The sequence below is a fragment of the Ceratotherium simum genome, chromosome 7 (assembly GCF_057802395.1).
Source record: "Ceratotherium simum simum isolate JZ-2026a chromosome 7, ASM5780239v1, whole genome shotgun sequence".
Classification (NCBI taxonomy): Eukaryota; Metazoa; Chordata; class Mammalia; order Perissodactyla; family Rhinocerotidae; genus Ceratotherium; species Ceratotherium simum.
The window spans coordinates 32,141,048-32,168,859 of NC_141906.1; the positions used below are offsets into that span (position 1 = coordinate 32,141,048).

The window sequence follows — 27,812 nt, forward strand, 5'->3', positions numbered from 1 at the left end:
TGGGCCCCTCTGGCATTTTGGTAAAGGCTATGAATGTTTCTCAGTGTTTTTAATGTGTAATGAAAAGTACACTGGAGGGCCGGCCCGGTGGCGCAAGCTGTTAAGTGCACGCGCCCCGCTGTGCCGGCCCGGGGTTCGCCGGTTCGGATCCCAGGCGTGCACCAATGCACCGCTTGTCAAGTCATGCTGTGGCGGCGTCCCATATAAAGTAGAGGAAGATGGGCATGGATGTTAGCCCAGGGCCAGTCTTCCTCAGCAAAAAAAGAGGAGGATTGGCAGATGTTAGCTCAGGGCCGATCTGCCTCACAAAAAAAAAAAAAAGACTGGATTCTAAAGGAAACCAATGATATTGACACAAATATGCACACATTAAGAAAGCGAGTTAGATATATAGTAACACATGTGCTTTATTATTACATTAAATAAAAAGTTCCAGCAGCAGGCATAATCATTATTATAATTCTCCAGTAGTGGTTAGAATAAGTGATTTTTCAGGCTCTGCAGCTGCTGTAAAGGTGATGTGAAAACACCTTTGTTTTCTCTCGGTGTCACCATCAGGTTCTCTGCGCTGCTGTGCTCCGTTCCATTCATAAAGGGAGGAAATACTTATAAATTTCCGGAAGAGATGGGTGAAGATTAAGATGTCATTTTTTCCCCCGTCCGAGTCCCCAGATCTCCAGATTGGACACTTACTGTGTGTTAGGTCCTCTTCACACATCATCTCGTGTCATCTTCCAATACCCTGTGGGGAAGTGGAGGCTCAGGGGTGGATCTGGCCGGGGAGCGGCAGGGCCACAGCTTCCTGGAAGAGCGCATCCATGCTCTTCACAGGTCTGCGGCTGCCGCCCTGCTGACGGGCCTCGGGGACCAGAGTTTTGAGTCACGAGCTTCACTGTGATGTGTGGGGGGCACATGATTGTGAAGGAGGTCCTGAGCCTTCCGCGTGGGGAGCCAACCCGGTCTTGAAGCAGCTGTTTACATCTCATGGACCCGTGGCTGTAGTTCCTGCTGCAGCCCCAGGACCTACGAAGGTGGAGCAGGCGCCCATTGTTCAGAGGACCCGGATTAGGCTCTGAGAAAGGAAGGTGTTTGATGGGTTTAGTTCATTTTTTGCTCAATAAACCTTTCCTGTGTTGGTTGCTGGGGCTGGAGGGGTTAATCTGACCGGGTTCCAGCTCCCAAGGAGCTCGGGGCTGAAGGGGTCTCTTCTGGAAGGGGTCTCGTGGGAGAGGCAGGTAATGCTGAGACAGATGGTGAGGGCTGTGAACACATGAGGGGTAGGGGCGTGGCCCCCCAGCTGAGAAAGTCCCGGACTAGAATGCAGTCTCTGGACTCGCAGTCTGTTCTCTTTTCCTCCATCCAGGCTGCTTAGTGGCAGAGTGAGGACAGTGGGTGGGGGGTTCCCACCTTCCCAGAGAGCCCAGACATCTAGGCAGTGGGGCCTGGGGCTCAGCCCGCTCTGGTTGCTCTACCCATCATCTAACTTTCTTAAGTTAGGGGTTTGATGGCAGCTAGGTTTCTGGGCTGCTCAGCCCCAAGCCTGAACCTTGGTGGCCCGCCAGGCCCACCCCGAGCTTCCACCTAGCCTCCGAAGGAGCTTGGAAACTTGTGGAGTCTAGGCAGCTAGAGTGGCCTTTTTTCCAGGCCTAAGAAGGGGGACCAGAGGCAAACTGCTCAACAATGTGAGGGACTTTGTAAGTGGCCTTAGTTTAGACATAGCCATTCACCAAGGTGCCTATAGTACTTCACAGTTTGCCTTGAACAGGGTTTTGTAGGCTGCAACTGCTTCCCTAGAGACTCGTCTTCCCTCTCTATGATGTGACACTCCTAAGCTGGTCCTGAACAACTGGGCACCTGGTCATTCACTGTTCCCGGCCCCTCCCAAGATAGTTGTGCCATCTTTAGCTTCCTTGGGGAGAGGCTAGAACAGGACTGGATTGAGGATGACAGGCGACCACCATTTTGCTGTCCTTAGGCTCATGGAGAGTCTGTGTCTGATCCTCACCTCTCCCTCGGGACACCACAGGAGGCTGGTGAAAAGAAGGGGGTGTAGAATCCAGAGCTAGGCAGCCCTACAGCGCCCATGACCAGCACAATGCCCAGCAGAGGGTGGGCACACAGCAGGGGTTGGCTTTTCTCCCTGGGCAGTGGAGAGGGTGCTGGATGGAGGCCATGCTTCTACCAAGCATGAGTACCTTCTGCCCCTGGCCCTGTGCTGAGTACCGGGGGGCAAAGAAGGTGTGGCTCCCCTAGTGTGGAGAGCTCAGAGGTGAGAGATCCATGTGGGAGGATAGTTTGATATTGGAGAACAGTTCTTGAAGAGGTGAGGTCTGAGTTAGGCCTGGAAGACTGGGTAAAAACTGGAAAGGTAGACACCCTGATGAGGGCATCTAGGGGGTAGCTACAAGGTAAAGCAGGCTTGGCATGGACTTCTTTTCTGTGCCCGGAACAAAGTGACCACATGGAAGCTGGCCCCAAGGAGTCTTCTGAGGGTCCTGCTGGTTTGTTTTTTTTGAGGAAGATTCACCCTGAGCTAACGTCCGTGCCAGTCTTCCTCTGTTTTGTGTGTGGGTCGCTGCCACAGCCTGGCCACTGACAAGTGGTGCAGGTTGGGGCCTGGGAATCAAACCTGCAAACCCGGACCGCCAAAGCGGAGTGCGCCGAACTTAACCACTATGTCACCGGGCTGGCCCTCTGCTGGGTTTTTTGAGAGGGAGGCTCATGGGCTCTGGGCTTTGGCCTGGGACTGCCTGGCGCTCTATTATGTTGGAAGGGGCTAGCCCTCCTCCTGGGCGGGAATCTCACATCTCAGGTGCCTCCAGTGGCAGAATGGGGCTTTTAATGCTTGGTGAATTTCTAAAGCCTGGGGCAGATTATGGACTTAATAGTCAGACTCGTGTTTGAATCCTGGCTCTGCCACTGCCCTGCAGGGTGACCTTGGGGAAGTTACCTGCCCCTAGAGCCTCAGTGTTCTCGTCTCTAAGATGGGGTAGAAGTCACCATGCCGCACACTTGAAACGGTGATTCAGCCAGTTGTTCCTCATCCACAGTAACTGTGTGGGGCACTGGGGTGGGGAGAGCATGCGAGGAGGGGGTGGAAGGAACAGCTCCGAGGACAGCTTCACAAGAGGCTCAAGTCCACTCCTCTGGCACTCCTGCCCAGACAACAGGGAGCCTGCATGCCCCTCAGCACCAGGACAGCCTATGAGTGTGTAGGAGCTGAGGTTCTGGTCCCTGGGAGCTCTCTCCTCCCCAGGCTGGGGCTGGGGGTCCCCCTGCCCATGGCCCTGGCTGTGCCTAGCTTAGTGCCACAGTAAACGCTCACTCAGTCACTCAGTGAGGCTTTGCCCAGAGGGGAGACTGAGGCCCACCCAGGAAGGACGGGGCCTGACCCGTGGCCCTCTGCCCCCCCAGGAGTGGCCTGCAGCGTCACCCTCATATACACGTTCTGCACCGATTGCTGGCTCCTCGCCGTTCTCTACTTCACCTGGCTCGTGTTTGACTGGAACACGCCCAAGAAAGGTAGGAGCACGGGGCCCTTGCCCCACGCCCTTGCCCTTGGACACTCCCCTGCACAAGCTGCCCTGTTGTTACCACCTGCTGTGTGAAGAGCACTGGGCTAAGCCAGGGTGTGGCTGTGGGGGGTGGTTCAATCAAGGGATTGCAGAACATGAGGGAATGAGCTTGGGAAGGGGGAAGATGCTGCTGAGGGCAACAGTCACCAACCTCAGGGCTCACACTGGCTCTGTCTCATCTCCCTCGCCCAAATGTTGCCTGGCCCCTGCTCCTTCCCAACACTGTATTTTGTTCCCTGGAAGGTGGCAGGAGGTCACAGTGGGTCCGAAACTGGGCTGTGTGGCGCTACTTTCGAGACTACTTTCCCATCCAGGTAAAGACTTGTGGGTGTTATCTTGGGAGGGTGGGAATGGATGGGAAGTCCGAACTCAGACCTTAACTGCCCCTCGTCCACAGTGACCACGTGTGCTGAGTTGAACCATGTGACACCTCTCACCGTTCATGCTCTGCCCCACTTTATGCAGGATTTGAGGCAATTTAGGATCCTTATAATGCCATACAAAGTAAAAAGAAAAATCAAAACTTAGGGTGAAAAAATACTAGTATTTTAGCCACAAGGGTCAGCAAAGTTGCAGTGGTTGAGCTTCATGGTCAGCTCTGAGCTTCCTGGCAACCAAGGCCAAAAGGGAAACATGATAGTTATTGGTTCTAGTTTTGGGAAAGGAAGAAGGTTGCTAGTTCCTTAGGAAAACAAGACTTGTTCTAGCATTTGGATCTAAAAGATGTTTCAGACACTGAGATCCTGAGTGATGTGAGGAGCAGTTATAACAGCAGATATTATGGCCATTGCTTGTCTGCCTTTCAGTGAATATTAAAGGCATAACTTAAAGTGGAGGTGATTTATCAAGAGCAATACTAAGGTAGTCCCAAGTCCATCTGGCCTGAACCAAGGATAGAACTTAAAGCAATAGATGTGAGGGGCTTGCTTTCCTTCTGAAGCTCTTACAGAAATATCACTTCTCTCAGACAGTCACGGGTGGGTTGCTGGGGGTCATGGCCACGGGAAATAGGGCCCAGGAAATTTGATGTGCAGTGAAAGAAGTGCCTGGGGAAGGCTTCTGGAGGAGATGCTCCTAGAACTCCGTCTTAAAGATAAGTAGCACTGAAGAGGCAAGGAAAACAATGAGAGTAGAAGCACCTGAGTTGGAGAAGAAGCCTGGCGTGTGGGAAGTGGTGAGCAGGTGGAATGAAGGGGGAGCGTGTTTATTTATTGGGAGCCTTCTAGGAGCCAGCACCTGTGCCCACGGAGTCTCCTTTAACCCTCACAGCACCCCTGTAAGGCAGATATTCACTTTATCCCCTTTTTACAGATGAAACGTGGAGTCAAGAGTAGCAAAGCTAAATGAGGCTAGTAAGGGGCTTAGCGGAGATTCCAGTTACTGTCTTGCCTCAAAGTCTGGGCTCCTCCCACCACAGTGCGCTGCCTCTCTGTGCAGCAGAGCTGTGGGAAATAAGCTTGGACAGATACTCAGGCGTCCGTCAGCCTTGGAGGACGGAGGCAGGAAAAGTTCACCATGACCCTGGGCAAAGCATTGTCCCTTCCAGGGTGCAGTCTTCCCTTATGAAGCAAGTTTAGACCAAGTTGGTCTCTGGGTTTCCTTCCTGCTGCACCATTGGCTGCTCTGGGACCCCCACACTGGTCTTCAGAGTGCCCATCTTCCCTAGGGCCAACCTCGAGCTCCTGACAGAGTAAATGGTGCCTTGGTCTGGCTTTCAGTCTCGTCTCTGTCTGGCCCCGTGCCTGTGGTCTGCAAGCTAGCTTGGCAAGGCAGAGGCCTCTGGGCCCTGGTGCACATGGGCAATGCTGGTGGATTGTGGGTAACTCTGGCAGAATCCTAAAGGTTTTCCCTGTAGGAGCAAGACCTGTCTGGCCAGCTCACTGAGCACCCAGCCCCGGCACACCCTAGGTGCTGAGGTAACCCAGCAGGAGGCAGCGTGTGTGAGGGTGAAGTTCTTGTGCACCATGCAGGGTGGCGTATGTTTGCTGTTGTGAGTCAGCGACCGAGACATGCTGGCGTGCTGCCTAGGGGAGGTGGCTGGGTAACCCTGCATTCCTCCTCTGCACTCGGTATTGTGGGGGCGGCCCCAGGCCTGGTTCCCTCTGCCCACCCCAGCCTGAGCCCAGTTTTCCCAGGACCTTTGGGTCAGGGTTCCTGCTCCTCCCTTTTCCTGACCCCATCTCCAGCTGCAAGGAATGCAAGGCTCTTGTTGCTGGGAGGATGTTGCATCAGAGGACCCAGCTGTCTCATTTTGGAGGTGAGGAAACTGCGTCCCAAAGAGGGGCAAGGATTGGTCCAGGTTGCACAGCGAGTCCTTGCCAGTGTTAGTACTAGAATCCGGGCTTCCTGAATCCGGGCCTCAGGTTCTTTCCCACCGAATTCCTACTGCCTGTTCCTCTGGGAGTGATTCAGTCCCTGATTTCCACACTGCATCAAGTCCCACCTCCTGAGTCTCCGCCTCTCTGCTTTGCTGGTGGAGACTGGGGTTGAGTTCCTGCTCTGTCACTCCATTCACTGACTCTGTAGCTGCTCCCTGTACAGAGCTGGGCTCTGCTGGGCATGGGGACACAGAAGACTCAGCCCTGGTCCCTGCTCTTGGGTGGGTTCACCACCTGATGGATCCTGCTAGACTTGGTCCCCTTCTGCCTGTGGGACCACAGACATACTTTCTCAAGCTCGCTGAGTCTCACTTGCCACATCTGCAAAACGGAGCTGTTCACGTGATAAAAAGTGGTAAATTATGGTTGAGTGTGAGGGATTATGGACTCTGTTCTCTCTACTGGGGCCCTTTTGGGGCCAGGCCCCAGTGTTCAGAGTGGCCTGCCCTTCAGGAAGCTTCCTCGAGGCTGATAGCCCCCTCCACCTAGAACAGGATGACCTGGTGACTGTTGGTCAGAGCTGTGATGGGCAGGTGCCCTTCCAAAAATCCAGAACAAAACCCCATGTCCCTTATCACACTTCTATTCCAAGAAGTCAGCTACGAGTTGGAGCCGTAGGGCACATGTGAGCTGGCCCGCTGAGGGCTGTTGGGCACCAGAACGAAAGCCAAGCTGGGCCTGAGGCAGGCCAGGGCGCTGAGCCTCAGCGCGGGCTCTGCTCTTAACTTGCTGGTGACCTCAGCCGAGCCGAGGCCCCTACCCTACCCCTCAGGCCTCAGGCTCCCCTTCTGTTCAGGGAGGGTTTGGCCTTGGTGACCTGATGTCAGGGCTGACACTCTGTGGAGTTGTGTGATCCCCTGTCCCCCACCCCCTTTCCCAGCCTCTTGTCAATGGTTGTGTAATGACCTCCAGCTGTACCCACCCGCCTGCCTCTCCGCACTCCCTTCTTGGTGAAGCTCTTTGCTCTCTGCCACCAGAGCAGCTCAGCTCACCCAGAAAGCATCCCTTCTCCCAGCAGAGGTGGGGCTCGTGTATTAGCATCAGCCATGGGGACCACTGGCTACCTGGAAGAGGGTGGGCAGTGCCCAGGTCACCTCTCCCTGAAGTCTAGGCGGGATCTTTGAAGAGGGGACTAGGAAAGACTCGCTGAGCTTAGAATCATCTGTCTGTCCATCTGCCTCATTTCACAGATGTGCCTACTGAGGCCAGAGAGGAGAGACTGTCCCAGGGTCACAAAGCAAGTCAGTAGCAGGTCTGGGATAGGAACCGGGGCTGTCTGCTTCAGGGCCCACGTTCTCTCTTCTGCGATCCTCTGCCACTGTGCCCTGCTGTGTAAGTTTAGGCAAGTCTCTGTTCTTCTCTGGGCCTGAGTTCCTTCCTTTATATGATGCCAGAGTGGGACAAGTCTGTCTGAATACCATTCCTGCCCTGGGAGGCAGGATGTGAGGAGTGACTTGCCAGAGATGTGTCCCAGGCTCGTGCTAGCCAGCAGGCCTGGCACTCTCTTGTGCTGACACTTTGCCATGGAAGACAGGAGACATGAAAGCAGGCATGTCAACAGAGCCTTCATCAGCAGTATCCTTCCTCCTGTGTCCAGGACGGACACTCTCTCCAGCTCTGGGGGAGGGGAGCGTGGCATGAAGACAGAGCAAAGCTGTGTCAGATGCCTGCATTCCTCTGGGTACCGTGCAGAGGGCCGTTCATCTGCACTGTGCCCCGGGCTCCTCATTTAACCAGAGGTCCCACCAGATAGAGACTTGGTGGAGGGAGGAAATGATTTAAAGTGCCAGCCAGGGTTCCACCCAGTAACATATCTACATCCCAGGCCCAGGGACAAGCACAGATGGGTGGCCTAATCTAGAGGTGGAAGATGATGCGCTCTGACCTCCGGGGAAGCAGCAACTCCTTTCTCTGGGCCTCAGTCTCCACCTCATAACCAAAGGAATGGCCCAGATCAGGGCTCTTCCAGCCCATTCTATGCTTTGGGCTCGCAGGCCCAGCCGTCAGCTCAGGAGCAGGTTTCCAGTCTGGTACTGGCTGTCTCAGCTCTTACCGCAGTACTTGCCTCTTCCTGGGAAGCTGGCACGAGATGTGTTTTCATTCCAGCTTTACTGAGAGCTCATGTGGTGGGCACATCTGCTCTTTAGGGGCCAAAACCTCAGAACAACTGCCACGCAAAGCTCGTGTACAGCCATGCTCCTTTCAGCCCCCTCGCTACACCTCCCACTAGCCATCGTCAGGCTGCTGCTGTTCCCCATTCATGTGGTCAGCCTAGGAGTTGGAAGGGTTTTTGAGCAGCTTTAATCTGCTTGCCAAAGGCAAAGTGGGAGAAAGAGTAGAATGTCCTAAGCAACAGGGGGTAAAACTCAGGGTCTTGCTCACACACGTACTGGCAGTTACAGAGCTGGGAGTGGTGCCAGCCACCCTTGGTTCCATCCCCTTCGGGCCTCCGTCACCTGAAGATTCAGATTTCAGTTTCCCAGAGGCCAGCTACTGGCACTCCCTCCCCCAAAACTAAGCACAAGGTCCTTCCCTCAGCCAGGAGGTTCCCAAATCTGGAGTTGTGGAAAACCCAGGCTCTTGATACTCTGCCAGTGGCCGGCAGCTCTGCCTCCAGCTGGCACCAGTGCAGGGAAGTGGGCACCTTCGAGCACTGCAGGTGGGAATGTCATTAGTGTCACCTTTTTAGAAGCAGAGCAGCCCACCAGACCAAAATGTTCATTCCCTTTGACCCAGGAATTGTATTTCTAGAAGTTGGTATCAAGAAAACAATACGATTTGTGGATGCACGTAAGATATTTAGGGAAGGATTTTTTCTGGGGGAAATTCTGGAAGCTTTTCAAAGGTCCATCAATCAGGGTTTGATGACAGTTCTATGACATGTGGCATAGCTGTGTGAGAGAATAAAACAGCCGTGAGAAGACATGTTATTGAGGGATTTTGGTAAGGAAAAATAGCTATGAAATGCTTGGTAGAAAATTATATACGAATGATATCAACCATAGCACCTGAATTTTGGTGGTTTTTTAAAAAAGAACGTGTCTATTTGAGTAGGAAAATAACTCATCAGTGGTTTATCCGGATGGAGATATGACAGGTGCTTTTGATTTTTTTTACTTTCCTGTATTTTTAAAATTCTCTATGATTATTCGTTATTTTTCTAATTTAAAAAAAGTGATATTTTCTGAACAAAATACCCTTGCTCTCCATCCTTCTCAGCACCCTCACCCGCATTGTGTTCCGTAACGCTGGGTAGGTGCCTCTCATTGCCCAGAACTTAGGGAAACTTTGCATCACCCACCCCACCCTCCGAGCCACGGGCCCCAGGGCAGGGGGTGGGCCCCGAGGAAGCCAATCGTTGTTTAGAGCATCCCGGGACAGCTCTGCTGATAGTAGCACGGGTCAGCTGCCCCGGCTGTACAGCTGCCCTCCCCGCCCCCTGTGACTGTTGCGTGCCCTTGTCCTTCCTGCATCAGAGGCCGGGCTGAGCCTGGCTGCCTGGAAGGAAGTTTCCATTCAGGCCAGCTGCACTGTCCCTTCTCTGGCCAAACTAAGGGACTTGGACTTTACCCTGATAAAGAGGGCTGGACATCCCCCCTTATCTGAGAGTGACAGGGGTTGGATTTGGGATTTAGAACAGTCTCTCAGGCTGTGGTGAGGAGGATGGGCCCAGAGAGGGGGAAGGCAGGAGGCCAGCAGAGTGTGCATAAGAAGACCTGGTGTGTTTGGCTGGAGAAACAAGGGAAGGAAGAGAGAGAGAGTTTCCCATCCCCTTCCCGTGCCGAGCACCTGGCACTGTGGCCTCAGTGGTGAGAGTCTGAGGTCAGGTATAGAGAGTCACTGCAGTCCTTCGGGCCCAGAGCCCCAGGGAGCATGGCACACCAGTCCCTCCCCTACCTTCTAGGGGTGCCCCAGTACCCCTCTCCTGGCCAGGTTCCTCTGACCCAAGGTCTTCCCTGCAGCTGGTGAAGACGCACAACCTGCTGACCACCAGGAACTACATCTTTGGATACCACCCCCATGGCATCATGGGCCTGGGTGCCTTCTGCAACTTCAGCACAGAGGCCACGGAAGTGAGCAAGAAGTTCCCTGGCATAAGGCCCTACCTGGCGACACTGGCCGGCAACTTCCGGATACCAGTGCTGAGGGAATACCTGATGTCCGGAGGTGAGAATCCACCTCTGCCGGCCCCTGCGGGGCTGCATTGTGAGGCCTGAGCCTCTCCATTGAGCAAAGTGATAGAGAGGCCAGGAAGCCAGTACTCCGTGCCCCGGTGGCCAGTCCTGTGTGGAGAGGTGCAGCCTGCTGCAGGCTCAGCGGGTCGGGGCTGAGCAGGAGAGCTGTTCATACGGTCTTCAGGATTCAACTTGGATAACGTCTTTCTAGGAAGCCTTCTCTGGCCCCTTTTCTGGGCACCCCCAGCCCCTGTGCTGCCCTCTGCACAACCTGATCATTGTCCTTGGCTCTGTCATTATCCACCCGCCTTTGACCCCCGCGGCCTGATTCACTGGGATCCCCGGCACTGGGCACCAGCCTGGCAGAGTTAGGACCTCGGAATGTTTGCCAAATGAATGAGTTCCCTAAACAACCTTGTATCGTTATCCCCATTTTATAGATAAGCTGAGGCTCAGAAAAGCGAATAGCTAATGCAGGGCCACGCAACTCCTGAGTGGCTGGGTTTGGTCTGGGGCTCAAGTCCAGGGCTCTTTCTCATTATACTTAACTGTGTGCAGGGGGTAGGGAGTGCATCCGTGGGCAGCCTGACTGTGTGTCCCCTCCTTGTCCCCAGGCATCTGCCCTGTGAACCGGGATACCATAGACTACTTGCTTTCCAAGAATGGGAGTGGCAATGCCATCATCATCGTTGTGGGGGGCGCAGCCGAGTCCCTGAGCTCCAGGCCCGGCAAGAACACGGTCACCTTGCGCAACCGCAAGGGCTTTGTGAAACTGGCCCTGCGCCACGGGTAGGTGCCTCCCTACACACACACGCATGCACATAAGCGTGTACATACACACACAGCCCTCCAGAGCTTGCTTGGCCCAGGGCAGCAGCTCCTTGGCTCCTGGAGGCAAGGCCCAGACCCCAGGAAGGCATTGAAGGGAGTTTGCCATCCTATGGAGAGGGGAGGTTGGAGCCCAGAGGTTCAGGCCAAGTTTGTCCAAGTATAGCCTGGGTGTCTGGGGGAAAAATGCAGCCTCTGTCCCCTGGGCCCTTGCAGGTGGGTTAAGAGGTCAGGCTCATACGCAGGACTGTGCCCTGGGGCCAAAATGTGTCATGCCGCTGGGAGAGCAAGAGGCCAGGAAGGAGGATGGCTGGAAACATCAAGGAAGGCTTCCTGGAGGGGTGACACTGAGGACAGGCAGACAGGAGCTGGGCAGCTTGGATTTCTGTGACCTGTTCTAGAAAATCAGAGGCACATCCTGTGTAGCCACCTGTGGGGCACGTTTCATCTGACAGAGCACGTTCGCTTCTGTGGGCCCCTTTGATGCCCCTGCAGGTGATGACATCCCCATTCTCCATTTGAGAAAAGTGAGGAGGCTACGTGACCTGGGCAGGGCCACACTGTAAAACGCAGAGCCAAGCTCTTCAGACTCCCTCCCATATCTGGGGGACCCCAGGAGGAAAGGCCCTGGGGTGAGGACCTCCAACAGTAACGTGGCTGGGGTGGGAGAGGGTGCGGCCTGCAGTCACACACAAGTTAGGGGTGGTGCTAACTACAACGTCTAGGCTCCCCCCAGCCCTTCTCTGTCTCCTCAGGGCCTTACCTTGGGCTTCAGAAGAGGCTGCTCTTCAGGGCCTGCCCTGTGCCAGGCCCTGGCGACACAATCAAATCAGATCCAGTCCCTGTCTTCAGGGTGGGGGAAGTGGGGAGAGACAGACAGCGACAATACAGTGTACTGAGGGCTGTGACACAGGACTGAGAGAGACCTGGGTTCGGAGTGGGACAAGGAGAACTTCCCAGCAGAGGCAGGCCCCAAAGGATGGGAGAGAACAGGCATTCTAGAACAGGGCTCTCACCCTTCCCTTTGCTTAGTGGTCCCAAAACCCCAACGTGCTCTCCAGTCTCTAATGGACACAGAGGGCCCACCCGAATGTATGGTGAGGGAACTTGTGGTTTGGGATCCCTGGGTGATTCTGCTACACCCCTGGGGGAGGGGAACTTGGCTGGTGTCCAGGGCCTCTAGGCTGACAGGAGGAACTGAAGCCGGTGATGGGAGTGTGACACATCCTGGCTTCTCCCTTCCAGAGCCGACCTGGTTCCCATCTACTCCTTCGGGGAGAATGAGGTGTACAAGCAGGTGATCTTTGAGGAGGGCTCCTGGGGCCGATGGGTCCAGAAGAAGTTCCAGAAGTACATCGGCTTTGCCCCATGCATTTTCCACGGCCGAGGCCTCTTCTCCTCCGACACCTGGGGGCTGATGCCCTACCCCAAGCCCATCACCACCGTGGGTGAGCCTCCCTGCCTGCAGACCCTGGACTTGGGGTGCCACACAGCTACTTAGTGGGGGGTTAGGATTCAAATCCAGGCCGCCTGGCTCTGATGTCCATGCTCTAAACCATGAGGACATGTTTGGGTGCTGATGGGAATGATTGGTGGGGGCGGGCCGTGGGGGATCGTTCCATTACTATGAGCCCAGCTGTGCTAGGCGAGAGAACAAGACCAGCAGTTCTGTGTGTGCAGAGCAGTCTATCAGGGAAGACCCTCGTGCAGCAAAGACCCACAGGTGTGAGGGGGATGTGCAGGGGGTTCTGGGGGGTCATGGTGGGCCCCAGGGAGGAGGTGACTCTTACATTATCAGCTGAATAGGAATTATCTGGCAAAAGAGGGGAGGAAGAGAGTTTTTATCGGAAACAATAGCCTAGGGGCCGGCCCGGTGGCGCAAGTGGTTAAGTGCGCCCGCTCCGCGGCGGCGGCCCGGGGTTCGCTGGTTCGGATCCCAGGCACACACCAACGCACCGCTTGTCAGGCCATGCTGTGGCGGCGTCCCATATAAAGTGGAGGAAGACGGCCATGGATGTTAGCCCAGGACCAGTCTTCCTCAGCAAAAAAAGAGGAGGATTGGCAGATGTTAGCTCAGGGCTGATCTTCCTCACAAAAAATAAAAAAGAAAAGAAACAATAGCCTAAGTGGAGTTCCAGCAGCAAGATTTTGTAGATTTTTGAGGAACAGAAAGAAAAGAATCAACAGGACTAGAGCAGAGGCCTGTGAGAAGTGTGGCAAAAACTTGGCTGCGCTTGGCCCTCAGCTGTTTTGGGTTTATTTGGGACAGTTGAGAGGATTCCAAAACATTACCCATTGGAGGTGTGTGTGTTAACGATTCACAAGCTGGAGATCACACAGGAGCATGTGGGTCACGAGCCATGGACTTTAGGGGACAAAGCTCACATAGGCACTTCGAGTTATCAGAGCCAGCAGTTCTGCTTTGTATTTATACATAGAGACTTCCTGCATTTTAGGTCACATGACCCAGACTCACACTTGACTCTCATTCTACACAAATCTCCTAGCAGGTCTGATCTGTGTGAGGCATCAGGGATCTTTCCATGCACAGGGGTGGCTGGAGAGGGTGGGTCCTGTGGGCCGTGTGAAGGAGTTTGCTCTTCACCTTAAGAAAGGAAAGCTACTTGAGGTTTTTAGGGAGGGGAGGTTCAGATTTGCGTTTTAAAGTGATCCTTGGGTCCGGCCCAGTGGCGCAGCGGTTAAGTGCACGCGCTCTGCTGCGGTGGCTCGGGGTTCACTGGTTCAGATCCTGGGCGCACAGCGACGCACTGCTTGTCAAGCCATGCTGTGGCGGCGTCCCATATAAAGTAGAGGAAGATGGGCACGGATGTTAGCCCAGGGCCAGTCTTCCTCAGCAAAAAGAGGAGGATTGGCATCGGATGTTAGCTGATGGCTGGTCTTCCTCACACAAAAAAATAAATAAATAAAGTGATCCTTGGGGCTGCTGGATAGAAAGTGGGTTAGAAAGGGCAAGAGTGGAAGCCACAAGACCAGTCCAGAGGCTTTTATGGTAGCAGGTGTCTTGGACCGAGGGAATAGCAATGGAGATGGAAGAGAAGTGCATGAACTTGGGAGAGATTTCAGAAAAGTCTTTGACAGGACTTCAGGATGAGTGGGTATGGAGGTAAAGCAGGATGAGAAAATGAAACAATGCACAGATGGATGAATGTTGGTCTCCTCCACCCTCTCCCACCCTTACTACATTTTTCAAAGCATGTCACGTTATTTCACAGAATTCTCAGCAAAGCCCTATGAGGAAGGATGCCCATGTGATAGATGAGGAAACTGAGGCACAGAGAGGCAAAGTGACTTGCCCAGAGCAGGACAAAAGCAAAGCCATTACTCCGTCCCATAACTTTCAGAGGAGTTGCCAGCTGAGTGCAGTGGGGGCAGCCAGTCTTGATCCCACCCACTACTTAGTGGCTGTGTGGCCTTGGGTGGGGCCTGTGTGCCCTTAGGCCTCAGTCTTCTCATCTATAAAAGGGACACCCTAAGATGGAGCACATTCAGCACAGTTCCTGGCACATGGTTGGCACATAGCACAGGGTTGCTGCCATCAACATCATGGTACATGCCCAGGGAGGGTGGGCCGAGTGGATTGACTAACCAGAAGCATTTGCCCCATCCCTGCAGTGGGTGAGCCCATCACCATCCCCAAGCTGGAGCACCCAACCCAGCAGGATATCGACCTCTACCACGCCATGTACATGGAGGCCCTGGTGAAGCTCTTCGACAGGCACAAGACCAAGGTCGGCCTCCCGGAGACTGAGGTCCTGGAGGTGAACTGAGCCAGCCCTCAGGGACCAGTCCCCGGAGGAACCAGCTGCAAATCATTTTCTACCAAGTTCTCGAGTGCTTTTGTTCTGTAAATTTAGAAGCGTCATGGGTGTCTGTGGGTTATTTAAAAGAAATTATAATAATTTTGTTAAACCATTATAATGTTAGGTCTTTTTTAAGATGGAAAAAGTGAATATTTCACAGTCTTTCACTTCCAGTTGTCCTGTTCTAGGTGGTGGCCAACACATCTGGGTCCTTTATGGTTGCTCAACCAACCCCTCTACTTCCCTTCCCAAAAATGCAGAAAAAGCTCCGTCCTGTTAACTGGGGAAGAAGGACAGCCATTAGTGACTCAAACCGGTTAGATTATTTGCTCTTTGCCCCTGGGATGAGGGGCAGAAGCCACTGGTAATACAAACACCTCTATTCGCAGCTCCCCCAGCCTTGACTGCAGGACTAGTTCCTCTTACCAAGGTGAAGACTCGGAGGGTACAGTTTTCCCATGTTGAAGAGTGCAGGGATGAACAGCTGGAATGCTCCAGCTTAGTCTCTTTTCTGTCACCAACCCCCCTCCCGCCCGTCTTTCAAACCTGAGCCTGGACTGGCCTTGAGAGCAAGAAGGGGAGTGGCAGTGATCCCGTGCTGGGGAGCAGAGCTGTCTCAGATGCAGCATCTTTTGAATTATCCAGCCACCCCATTCTCCTTGGAGTCACTGATTTTCATCAGGGGGCTGACGCCGTGGACCCAGCCCTGACTTAGCCTTGGCCTGGATCACATACTTCCCAGTGGCCTTGGTTTGTTTAACCCACACCCCAAGTGTGGTGTGAGGAAGAGGGTGCTCTTCCAGTGCACAGAGGGGCCTGGTCTTCTGAGCAGCAGATTGGTTCCAGGACAGAAGGCCCCTCAACCCATGTCTCACATATTTGTGCCTTTCTGAGAGGGCGGGGGCCAGCCCCTCCTCAGAGTTCTGTTTTTTCTTGATCATTATACATGTCAGACGTTTGTATATTCCTAAATGAATAAATGAAAACGAGAGTCCTCTATGAGTTATTGCTGGGGTTGCGTCTGCGTCTTGCCCCTGACACTTGGGGAGACCACGGCCCCATCTGAGCTGCCTGCCGAGCCCTCTCCCTCTCACTCCGTTGGCCCACACGGCCCCGTGTGGCATATTAGTTATCTATTGCTGTGTCACAAACTACTCCAGAACTTAGTGGCTTCAAAAAACATTGTGTCCAGTTTCTGAGGGTCAGTGGTCGAGGTATGGCTTAGCTGGGCCCTCTGCTCCAGGGTCTCTCTCAGGCTGCAATCAAGGTGTCGGCTGGGCTGCCGTCATCTCAAGGCTTGACTGGGAGAGGATCCACCTCCAAGGTCATTCACGTGGTTGTTGGCAGGATTCGCTTCCTCACTGGCTGTTTCCCGGAGGCCACTCTCAGTTCCCTGCCACATGGGCCTTTCCGTAGACTAGCTCGCACATAGCAGCTGGCTTCATCAGAGAGGGTAAGCAAGAAGAGCCAGAGAGCGAGTGTGCAAGACGGAAGTCCCAGGCTTTTATAACCTAGTCGAAGAAGTGTTATCCTATCACTTTTGCCATATTCTGTTCATTAGATGCAAGTCACTAGGTCCAGCGCACACTCGAGGATTACACATGGAGTGACTACCAGGAGGCAGGGGTCCTTGGAGCCCCTTCACAGCTGCCTCCCACGTGTGGTAAAGAGCTACTGTGCAGCTGGAAGGGTCCTTATTGCTCAAACCGTGTTCCTTGCCCCTGGCCTCAGTTATACCACGAAGGGGGAGACCTGGCTTGCTGTCACTCTAGTGACGTCCTGCCACACCCAGCTCTCACAAGATGCCACCTCTCTCTGTTCTAATTCCATTCAGTTCGGTGAGTATTAAGCACCTGGGAACCCTTCCCAGCTGAGACTGAAGGACTTCATTCCAACTTTCCCACTGCCTGAATGCCTGTCCTTGCCATTTATCCACCCCAGTTGTTCCTCTGTGCCAGAAGCTGTGAACAGGCTGCTTGGGAGCTGAAACAAACATTAGAAACAGCTGAGGATGGCCGGCTCCGTGGCTTAGCGGTTAAGTGCACGCGCTCTGATGCTGGCGGCCCGGGTTCGGATCCCGGGCGCGCCCCGAGGCACCACTTCTCCGTCCAACGCGAGGCTGAGTCCCACGTACAGCAACTAGAAGGATGTGAACCTATGACATACAACTATCTACTGGGGCTTTGGGGGGAAAAAAATGAATAAATAAAATCTTTAAAAAAAAAAAAAAAAGAAACAGCTGAGGATACATAAGGTGGTCAAAGCTGTGACAGATGCTGCTAACCCAACCTAGGGTGCCTCATTGACCTGAGACCCCACTGCCTGAGCTGGGACTCAAAGGGTGACTGGAAATTTGCCAGGAAGGAGTTAAAGGTCAGATCAGCAAGTGCCGATGGGGCAGACAGCATTGTTGATTTGAACGACGGAGGTGGCAGTAGAGAGGTCTGCAGTGGGGCTTCACTTAGGCTGGGGGAGTTGGCTTCTCCTGAGTTTCTAGGTGGGCAAGAGGGCAGGGCAGAGAGAGGAGGTGCCCTGGAGGGGCCGACAGAGGCTGGATTCTGTAGCACCAGGAAGGCCTCAAGCCACACAGCTCAGGTCAGCGGACAGACATTTCCTTTAGGTTGGAGGAAAGGCCTATTTTCTGATGACAGTCTCGGCCCCACCCTAGCCCCACCTGGGGTTAGCAGTGACCCTCAGCCTCTGGCTACAGTTTAAGCCCTGGCGCTAATCTAGGCTACCCACAAAGGTAGGCCATTACTCTCAGCATTAATTTTGTGAAGATTGAACATTTACTGTGAACTAGAGATCTCAGCCATCTCTGCCTAAGAACAGCGACAATACCCAGGCCCCACATCCCAGAGGGGCCACTTCACCCAGGGCAGTCATGTCTAGCAGTAGCCTGTGCAGAGCAGAGGGCAGCCCAGCTCTAAGTGGGGGGAGGGACGGGGGCGGGGCACGGCACGACACTCTAGGTAAGTGCTGTGAACATTTCCTTGGGTTGGGAGTTGTTATCTTGGGAGAAGGAACTGGAACCTCCTTTTGCAGAAGACCCTCTGCCTTTGGACAGTGAGAGTGGGGCTGCAGTCTCAGCCAGAAGGTCATCAATTCCATGATTCTGCTGTTGTTCCCAGATATGGCCACTAGGGGGCACTGAGGATAGTTCCGAGGCAAATGGGGCACAGCTTCCTAAGCTTTCTTTTCACATTTTGACATTTATGCAGCTCCCTGGGCTAGAAGCTAGAGATAGTCAAGTCAGAGACTCACCAAAGCTCAGAGCTAGACAGGAACTAAGAATTCATCTAGAACAACTCCTCCTAATTTGGAAACCTTGGCAGAGAGGCCGAGGGACTTGCCTCTAATCACATGACAGGGAATGAAGGGCTGGCTTCCAAATTGAATGTCCCTTGTTCTTAGGTGTTTGTAATGTAATTAGGGAGGCAGAAATGTAAAGCACTCATCTTTTTAAAAACCTTTGCCTCCTTTTATATTCCCTGTCTAGGTTCTAGATGTCACTACTGCCCACTCCTGAGCAGAACCTTCCATCCAGTCACAGTGGCCTGTTCTGTCCTCCTTCCCACCCCCACTCCAGTCCCTGCCTGCCAGTGCTACTGTTGAGATTTTCATCTCTCAAACCGTTCGCTCCTGTCTCATCCCTAATAGCATGTACTAATGACACTCTGACGCTGCCATTACCAGCTGCATTACCATGTCACTGAACTCTGAGCCTTAGCTTCTTCATCTGTAAAATGGGAATAATCTATATTCTTGAGTAAATGAGATAATGTGTATCTAAATATATGCCATATATAGAAAGTATTCATCCCAGGACTTGACCTATAATCCTGCAACAGTAAATGGTAGCTGTGATCATCACCATCACTGTCATCATCACCAGCATCATTATCATCACCACTCCTTTACTGGGTCTCCCTGACCTATTGAACTGAGTTCTCTGTTTCCAGGCCCCTCTCCAGTTCACTATACCTGCAGCAGCCAAAGTGGCCAGCCTTCCTTACTTTTTCTTAAATAAAAGTTTTATTGAGATATAATTCACATATCATAAAGTTCACCCTTTTAAAGTATACAATTCAGTGGTTTTTAGTATATTCACAAAGTTGTGCATCAATGACCACTCTCTAATTCCAGAACAATTTCCTAGCCCCTAAAGAAACCCCATACCCATTAGCAGTTTATCCTCATTACCCCCTACCTCTCAGCCCCTGGCACATCTCTAATCTGCTTTTCTGTCTCTGTGAATTTGCCTATTCTCAACATTTCATATAAATGGGATCATGCAATATGGGGCCTTTTTTGTCTGGCTTCTTTCACTTAGCATAATGTTTTTGAGGTGCATCCATGATGTAGCATGTGTCATGAATCAAATGTATCATTTGTCTTTTGAGGCACAAAAGTTTTTAATTTTGATGAAATCAAATTTATCTATTTTTTTCCTACGTGCTTTTATATCTGAGAAGCCATAGACCAATCCAAGGTCACAAAGATTTACTCCTATGCTTTCTTCTAAAAGTTTTAGAGATTTTAGCTGTTACATTTAGATCTCTGAACTATTTTGAGCTAATTTTTGTATATGGTTGAGGTAGGGTCCAACTTCGTTCTTCTTCATGTGCATATCAGCTATCCCAGCACCATTTGATGGAAAGACTATTCTTTCCTCATTGAATTGTCTCAACACCATTGTCAAAAATCACTTGACCTTAAATGTCAGGGTTTATTTCTTGATTCTCAATTCTATTCCATTGATCTATATTTGTATACTTACTCCAGTACCACACTGTCTTGATTAGCTTTTTAATAAATTTTGAAATTGGGAAGTGTGAGTCCTAACTTCATTCTTTTTTGCGATTGTTTTGGAGATTAATTTTGTTATTGTATTTGGTTATTCCCCTGCATTTCCATATGAATTTTCGGATCAGCTTGTTAATGTTTGCAAAAAAAGGCAGCCAGGATTTTGATAAGGATTACATTTGAATCTATAGAACAATTTGGTGAATATTGCCTTTTTAACAATATTAAGTCTTCTGGATATCTTTCTATTTATTTAGGTTTTCTTTAATTTCTTTCAGTAGTGTTTTGTAGTCTTCAGTATACAAGTCTTGCACTTCTGTTAAATTTATTCTGAAGCATTTTATTCTTTTGATGATATTGTAAATGGAATTGTTTCTTAATTTCATTTTCAGATTGTCATGTTAGTGTATAGAAATACAACTGGTTTTTGCATATTGATCTTGTATCTTGCAACCTAATGAACTCGCTTATTAGTTCTGATTGTTTCTGTATGGATTACTTAGAGTTTTCTGTATACAAAATCATGTCACGTATGAATAGAAATAGTTTTACTTCTTACTTTCCATCTGGATGCCTTTATTTCTTTTTCTTGCCTCATTGTCTTGGCTGTAACTTCCAGTACAATGTTGAATAGAATTGGTGGGGCAGATAATCCTTGTCTTGTTACTGATCTGAAGGGGGAAAGCTTTCAGTCTTTCACCATTAAGTGTGTTACCTGTGGGTTTTTTGTAAATGTCCTTTATGAGGTCATTGAAGTTTTCTTACATTCTTAGTTTTTTAATCATTTTTATCATGAAAGAATGTTAGATTTTGTCAAATGCTTTTCTGTATCTACCAAGATGATCATGTGGTTTCCTGTCCTTTATTCTATTAATATGGTGTTATTACATTAATGGATTTGTGTATTCCAAACTAACTTGGCATTCTTGATAACATCCCAGTTGGTTATGGTGTATTATCCTTTTTATATTTTTGGATTTGGTTCACTGGTAATGGTTCAGTAGTACTTTGTTGAGGATCTTTGTGTCAATATTCATAATGGGTAGGGGATATTGGTCTGTAGTTTTCTTGTCTTTGCCTGGTTTTGGTATCAGGGTAATGCTGGCCCCATAGAATGATTTAGGAAGTGTTTCCTTCTATTCCTGGAAGAGTTTGTGAAGAATTGGTGTTAACTTTTCTTTAAATATGTGGTAAAATTCACCCGTGAAGCCATCTGGGCCTGGGCTTTTCTTTGTGGAAAGTTTTTGATAACTAATTCAAACTCTCCTTGTTATAGGTCTATTTAGATTTTCTAGTTGTTCTTGAATCAGTTTTGGTAGTTTGTGTGTTTCTAAGAATGTGTGCATTTTGTTTGATAATCTAATTTGTTGGTATACAATTATTCACAGAACTCCCTTATAATCTTTGTTATTTCTGAAAGGCTGGTAGTGATGTCCCCTCTTTCAGTCCTGATTTTAGTATTTTGAGGATTTTTTTCTTAATAAGTCTAGCTAAAGATTTGTCAATTTAATCGATCTTTTCAAAGAGCCAACTTGGGTTTCACTAATTTTCTCTGTTATTTTTCTATTCTCTTTTTCATTTATTTGTGATTTAGTCTTTAAATGTCCTTCTTGCTTTGGGCTAGTTTGCTCTTTTTTTTCCGGTGTCTTAAGGTGGAAGTTTAGCTTATTAATTTGAGATTTTTTTTCTTTTTTAATATAGATGTTGGTATCTATAAGATTCCATCTAAGAACTGCTTTAGCTGCATCCCATAGGTTTTGCTATGTTGTGTTGTGTTGGTTTCATTCATCTCAAAGTTTTTCCTAATTTCTCTTCTGATTTCTTCATTGACCCTTTGATTATTTAAGAGTATGTTGCTTAATTTCCACATATTTCCTATTTTCCCCAATTTCCTTTTGTCATTTATTTCTAATTTCATTTCATTGTGGTCATAGAACATATGATTTCAATCTCTTTTAATTTATTGAGGCTTCTTTTATGACCTAATATGTAGTCTGTCCTAGAGAATGTTCCATGTGCATTTGAAAAAATGTGTATTCTGCTCTTATTGTTGGAGTGTTTTATAGATACAGATGCCTATTAGGTCAAGTTAGTTTATAGTGTTGTTCAAGTCTTCTATTTCTTTGTTAATCTTCTGCCTAGTTGTTCTATCCATTATTGAAAGTAGGGTATTGAAGTCTCCAACTATTGTTGTTGAATTTTTTATTTTTCCCTTCAATTATGTAAATTTTGCTTCATATATTTGGGGACTCTGCTGTTATGTGCATATATGTTTATAATTGTTTTGTCTTCCTGATGGATTCCCCTTGTATCATTATAAAATGTTCTTTTTTGTCTCTAGTAACAATTTTTGTCTTAAAATCTATTTTGTGTAGCCTATATTAGTATAGCCACTCCAGCTCTCTTTTGGTTACTGTTTGCCTAGAATATCTTCTTCCGTCCTTTCTCTTTCAACCTATTTGTGTCTTTGAATATGAGTCTATCTTTTGTAGACATAGTGTTGGATCTTTCTTTTAAATGCATACTTCTACTTTCTGCCTTCTGATTGGAGTATTGTCTGTTTACATTTAATGTAATTGTTGATAAAGCAGGATTTACATCGGCCATGTTGCTATTTGTTTTCTGTGTGTCTTATGTCTTTTTTGTTCCTCTCTCCCTCCATTTCTGCCTTCTTTTGTGTTAAATATGTATTTTCTTATATACTATTTTAATTCTTCTGTTGTTTCTTCTACTATATGTTTTTAAGTTATTTTTCTAGTGGTAATCTGGAGATTACAATTAACATCTTAATTTAAAACAGTCTAGTTCAGATTAATACCAACTTAATTTCTCTTTTAGGCAGTCTGGCCTGATAGAAAAGAAGGACAGGGGCTGGCACCATGGCTTAGCGGTTAAGTGCACACGCTCCACTGCTGGTGGCCTGGGTTCGGATCCCGGGCGCGCACCGACGCGCCGCTTCTCTGGCCATGCTGAGGCCGCATCCCACATACAGCAACTAGAAGGATGTGCAGCTGTGACATACAACTATCTACTGGGGCTTTTGGGGAAAAAATAAATAAATAAATAAAATTATTAAAAAAAAAGAAAGGCCACACATAGGAATGATATAATGGGTTGAATAGTGGCCCACAAGATATGTTCTAATCTCTGGAACCTGAGAATGTGACTTTATTTGGAAAAACGTTCTTTGCAGATGTAATTAGGTTAAGGATCTCAAGATGAGATGATCCTAGATTATCTGAGTGGGCCCTGAATCCAATGACAAGTGTCCTTATAGGAAAAAGAGAGGAGAAGTCACAGGTTAAAGGGGAGAAGGCCATGTAAAGGAGGCAGAGATTGTGGTGATGCTGCCACAAGCCAAGGAGCACCTGGCACCACCAGAAGCTGGAAGAGGCAAGGAAGGATTTCCCCCTAGAGTCTTTGAGGGAGCTCAGCCCTCCCAACACCTTGATTTTGGACTCCTGGGATCCAGAACTGTGAGAAAATACATTTCTATTGTTTTAAGAATTTAAGCCAGACAGTTTATAGCTTAAACTAATACAAAGAGTGACCTTCAATATATTTATATATCACCTAATAGAGAAGTTGTACCAGTGGATGGTAGAGTCTGGTCTTCTCATCAATGAAAGATTTCACTTTTCTTTACATGGGATGGGCTGCAAGTTGAGAAGGCACTCATTCCTAATACTTCTGAGAAAGTACAAGAAATTCCCATTTAATGTGTTATAGTAGGATCACTAGGAGGAGAAAAATAGGAATTTCCCTCACCCCTGGGCTTCAACCACAATTTTTGTAACAAACCTCTGCCCCATATCTATTCCAAACTTCTTTTTCATGATCCTGTTTCCCTTCCTTGTAAACTCTTTTTCAGCATATTTTTCACCACTTACTGCTTGGGGAGTTTTGGTTTGTGTATTTGCATCTAATATTTTTATCATGCCTACACACAATTGTATCTCCTACATTTTTTACATAACATTCAATGGCACTTGCACAGATTCAAAAAGTTCCTTTTCTCAGTTCTAAATTTTCAAATGACTTTTGAGATTTCTAATTACTTTTGATGAAAACTGATACAAAGTATTTTTCCTGTAATTAAACACAAATGATATATTTTTAATGTATATGATATAAAAATGTATTCTGAAAATAAGTATGACTTCACTGTATAAATAAAATTTAAAATATATGCTGTAACACTTTCATTAGAGGCTGGTTATTTCATAATAACCTTGGAATTAGACTGCTTTCAGATCCCAACGCAATATTCGGTGAAACATGTGACCTTGGACAAGTGACACAACTCTTGCCTTAGCTTTCCAACCTCATAGCTCTGTTGTGAGGAGACACATATCCCGCTTACAACAATGCCTGGCACATACCAAGCCCTCCATAAGTTATTACCTTTTTTAAAAATATAAGCTTTAATGAGCAAAATGTTATGAAAAAAGTAAAATATAAATACATTTTCAATTTGTTTATAGGAAATAGATTATTATACAATGGACATTACAAGATTTTTCTTTATCATTTTTTGGGAAACAATCTCACTTACAAAAAAGCTGCAAATACAATACAAATAATTTTTTTCCCCTAAACTATTTGAGAGTAAGTTGCAGACATGATGCCCCATTAAACCCAGCAAACAAGAACATTATCCTACATAACCACAATAAAACCATGAAGATCACTAAATTAACATAGAAACATTACTACCGTTACTACCTCAGACTCTAGTCAAGTTTCACCATTCATCTTTTTTTTTTTTTTTTTTTTGGTGAGGAAGATCAGCCCTGAGCTAATATCCATGCTAATTCTCCTCTTTTTGCTGAGGAAGACCAGCTCTGAGCTAACATCTATTGCCAATCCTCCTCCTTTTTTTTCCCCCAAAGCCCCAGTAGGTAGTTGTATGTCATAGTTGCACATCCTTCTAGTTGCGGTATGTGGGACACAGCCTCAGCATGGCCGGAGAAGCGGTACGTCGGTGCACTGCCGGGATCTGAACCCCGGCCGCCAGCAGCAGAGTGCGCGCACTTAACCGCTAAGCCACAGGGCCGGCCCCACCATTCATCTTAATAGTGTCCACTTTAGCAAAATGATCAAGTACAGAGTCACATGCTACTTAAGTCTCTTTCTAAAGGAAAAACACAATCCGGCGTTTCTCCTCTACTCTCAATACTACAACACTACTTCAGGTCAGACACCAGATGTATGGGTTTTTTTTCCCACACATCAAACAATAATCTGACACCAGCAGTGTGTCCTACAAGTTAACTCAATTCTGACACTACTTGGAGATAGCGTCAGATCCCATAGGTTAAGGGCTCAGTCCCACAAGACTGCATCCTCCCCACACATACTCTTTAGATGCCAATCTCAGGTGCAGGTTGTTACCTGTGCTTCTGACCAACCAGCTATGAATTGGAGGTTCCCACAATTCCCTCCTTGGTTCCATTAATCTGCTAGAGCAGCTCACAGAACTCAGAAACTCAGGCACAGCCAGAGATGGAAGAGATGCGTAGGGCAAGGGACTAGGAACTTCCATGCCCTCTCTGGGCAGGCCGCTATCCCAGCAGTTCCACATGTTCATCAACCTCAAAGCTCTCTGAACTCCATCCTTTTGGGTTTTTATGGAGGTTTCATTACATAGGCACGATTGATTAGATCATTGGCCATTGGTGATTGAATTCAATTTCCAGCCCCTCTCACCTCCCCAGAGATCAGGGGGTGGGGCTGAAAGTTCCAACCCTCTAATCAGGGTTGGTTCTCCTGGCAATCAGCCCCCAACCTTAGGTTATCTAGGGGCTTTCAAAAAGTCACCCCATTAACATAAACTCAGGCATGGTTGAAAGGGGCTTGTTATGAAAACAAAAGACATCCATTTCACTTTTGTTGCTCTATAACTATTTCAGGAACTCAGGACAGAGCTAAATATTATAACAAAACATGCCCCTGTGGCTCTTATATAGGAAATTACAAGAGATTTAGGAGCTTTGTGCCAGGAACAGTGAACAAAAACCAAATATATATTTCTATTATAAATCACAATATCATGCTCCTTTTATCTGCAACAGTTCCTCACTCTCTCCTTGACTATCATGATCTTGACAATCTTGATGATTACAGGCCAGGTATTCTGTAGAACACCATTTAGTTTTGTTATATCTAGTCTTTCCTCATGATTGATTCAGATTCTCCATCTTTAGCAGAAATATCACAAAAGTGATGATGAACTCTTCTCACCACATCCCACCAGGTGGTGCATGACTTCAATCTGTCCTATTGGGGGATGTTCACTTGGACCACTTGATTAAGGTGGCGACTGTCAGGCTTTTACACTGTAAAAGTTTTTCCATACTTTGAGACTATGTAAATATCTTTTTTCTTATGAAGCATTTAGTTTATTATTTATATCAATAGATTCGTGGATCCCTATTTTATTCAATGGGCTATAAACAGTTTTATCATTATATTAAGAAAGCAAAAATTCAACTGAGTAAATTTAAAGATCTAATTGGCTTTATTTGATGATACAGGAATCAGGCAGCATCCCATCTAGCAAATGGAAAGGAGTTCTGAGGAACTGTACAAATGGAAGACTTTTATAGGCAGAAGGAGGCGGGACAAGGAAGTTATTAGCAAGAGTGGATTGTTACAGGCAGAGTCACCTTCCTTTGGGGGGCAGCAGGGGTCTATCAGGCAGATTGCCTCACTATTGCTGACCAGGTAATTCCAGACTGACTGGTTAAGATTACATTCCTGGGAGAGGCTGAAACTGCAATAAGGTTAGGTATTAAGTCTTGGTTTGGTGACTTGGGCTTAGCACAAGTGACTCCATTTTGGGCCTGTTGTCTCTTTTTTAACAATTATTTATTTTGATGCTCAAACTGCCCCCATATTTGGCCAGGAGGAGCCCCTTCAAACTGGCTTCTGTGTCATTTTGGCATGTTTCCATGGTTTTTTTTTTTGTTTTTTTTTTGAGTGGTTCCTTACTTTCTGGCACAACTAGATGTCTTAGGATCATCTTGTACTTTTTCTGGCCCAATCCTGGGAATCAACCACGTCTCCAAAGATCTTGGTTCCTCGTAGTGGAGGATGATATTTAGAAACCAAGATCTGGGCAATTTTGGTCTGTCACCACAGGGTTCATCCTAGTTCTCTCTCTTTCTATATTTGTAACACCTTTTTCTGATAGGGAGAAAACTGGCTCCCATTATTCTTAATATATTTATTTATTTGACCAATCTGTCTATAAGTAACCCATCTCCCATTGCTGCTGTTGTCCTCCATCCTGACCCCAGTTCTAATGCTCTCCTCATCAGGACCAGCTTCACGGGATGCAACCTATACAGTTGCACCAGGCCCTGTGCTTAGAAGGACCCCATGCTTGATTTAATGCTATTGCCTTCTTGGAATTCTTAATAATTTTTGAACAAGGGATTCCGCATTTTCATTTTGCCCCGGGCCCCATAAATTATGGAGCCAGTCCTCTCTTTCTCCTGCTTGGACTTGGACATCTTGCTCCAGGCTACCCTTCCACATGGACATCCTATTCACCCACTCCAGTTCCCAACCTTGTGCCAGGATCCTCCCCTCCACCCACTTCTGGCCCTGTGTGGACACCCTTCTCGCCTGGCTCTGGTTCTGACTCCCTGCCCCCACCCAAGGGGCTTACCCTGACAGTTTTGTCAGCCCCATCCAAAGGGCTTTTGGATTAAATTATTTAGGAAGAGAAAGAGAAAGAAGAACTGCAGAGGGAGTTTTATCCTTTGGATTTTTCTATACTTTGCTGTTGATGGGAGTAAGATTCTCATTCTTTTGGTAAAATTCAGTCCTAAATAGAATATCCTAATTAATGCAGGTGGTGTGGTATGAGGGACAGAGCCCTGGCCCAGGCAGCAAGAGACCTGGGTCCACATGTCAATCAGCCACTACGAACGATGTGACTTTGGACAGCTCATTTCCATTTTCAGAGCTTCTTTTTAGCCTTCTGTGAAACTGGGGCAATAATACCCACTTCACAGGATCCTGTGGGGATTGACCATAGTAATGTATGTAAAGTCCTGAGCGAATGTTAGTTCTCTCTAGCCCCCAGGGAAACCTGTCAGGGAGGGGAATCAATTTGCCTAAAATCACGCAGCCCATAAGGTGCAGGCCCAGACAGATCCCGTTTTTTCTGACCGCTGGTTTGGAGCTCTTTCTGTCACACCGCTTTACATCCAGGATGCT

At 48.4% G+C, this 27,812-nt stretch overlaps 1 protein-coding gene across 1 annotated transcript in view; it reads left to right on the forward strand.

The window, feature by feature from the left end:
* The window catches only part of DGAT2 (diacylglycerol O-acyltransferase 2), a 31,027-nt gene extending 15,256 nt beyond the window's left edge, over window positions 1-15,771 (forward strand). Inside the window, exons 3-8 of the mRNA XM_004434014.3 lie at window positions 3,415-3,522; window positions 3,819-3,889; window positions 9,916-10,120; window positions 10,743-10,917; window positions 12,202-12,404; window positions 14,590-15,771. Coding sequence (XP_004434071.1) covers window positions 3,415-3,522; window positions 3,819-3,889; window positions 9,916-10,120; window positions 10,743-10,917; window positions 12,202-12,404; window positions 14,590-14,744 — 917 coding nt within the window. The 3' untranslated portion in view covers window positions 14,745-15,771. The remainder of the gene's footprint in view (window positions 1-3,414; window positions 3,523-3,818; window positions 3,890-9,915; window positions 10,121-10,742; window positions 10,918-12,201; window positions 12,405-14,589) is intronic.
* Window positions 15,772-27,812: the final 12,041 nt, after the last annotated feature.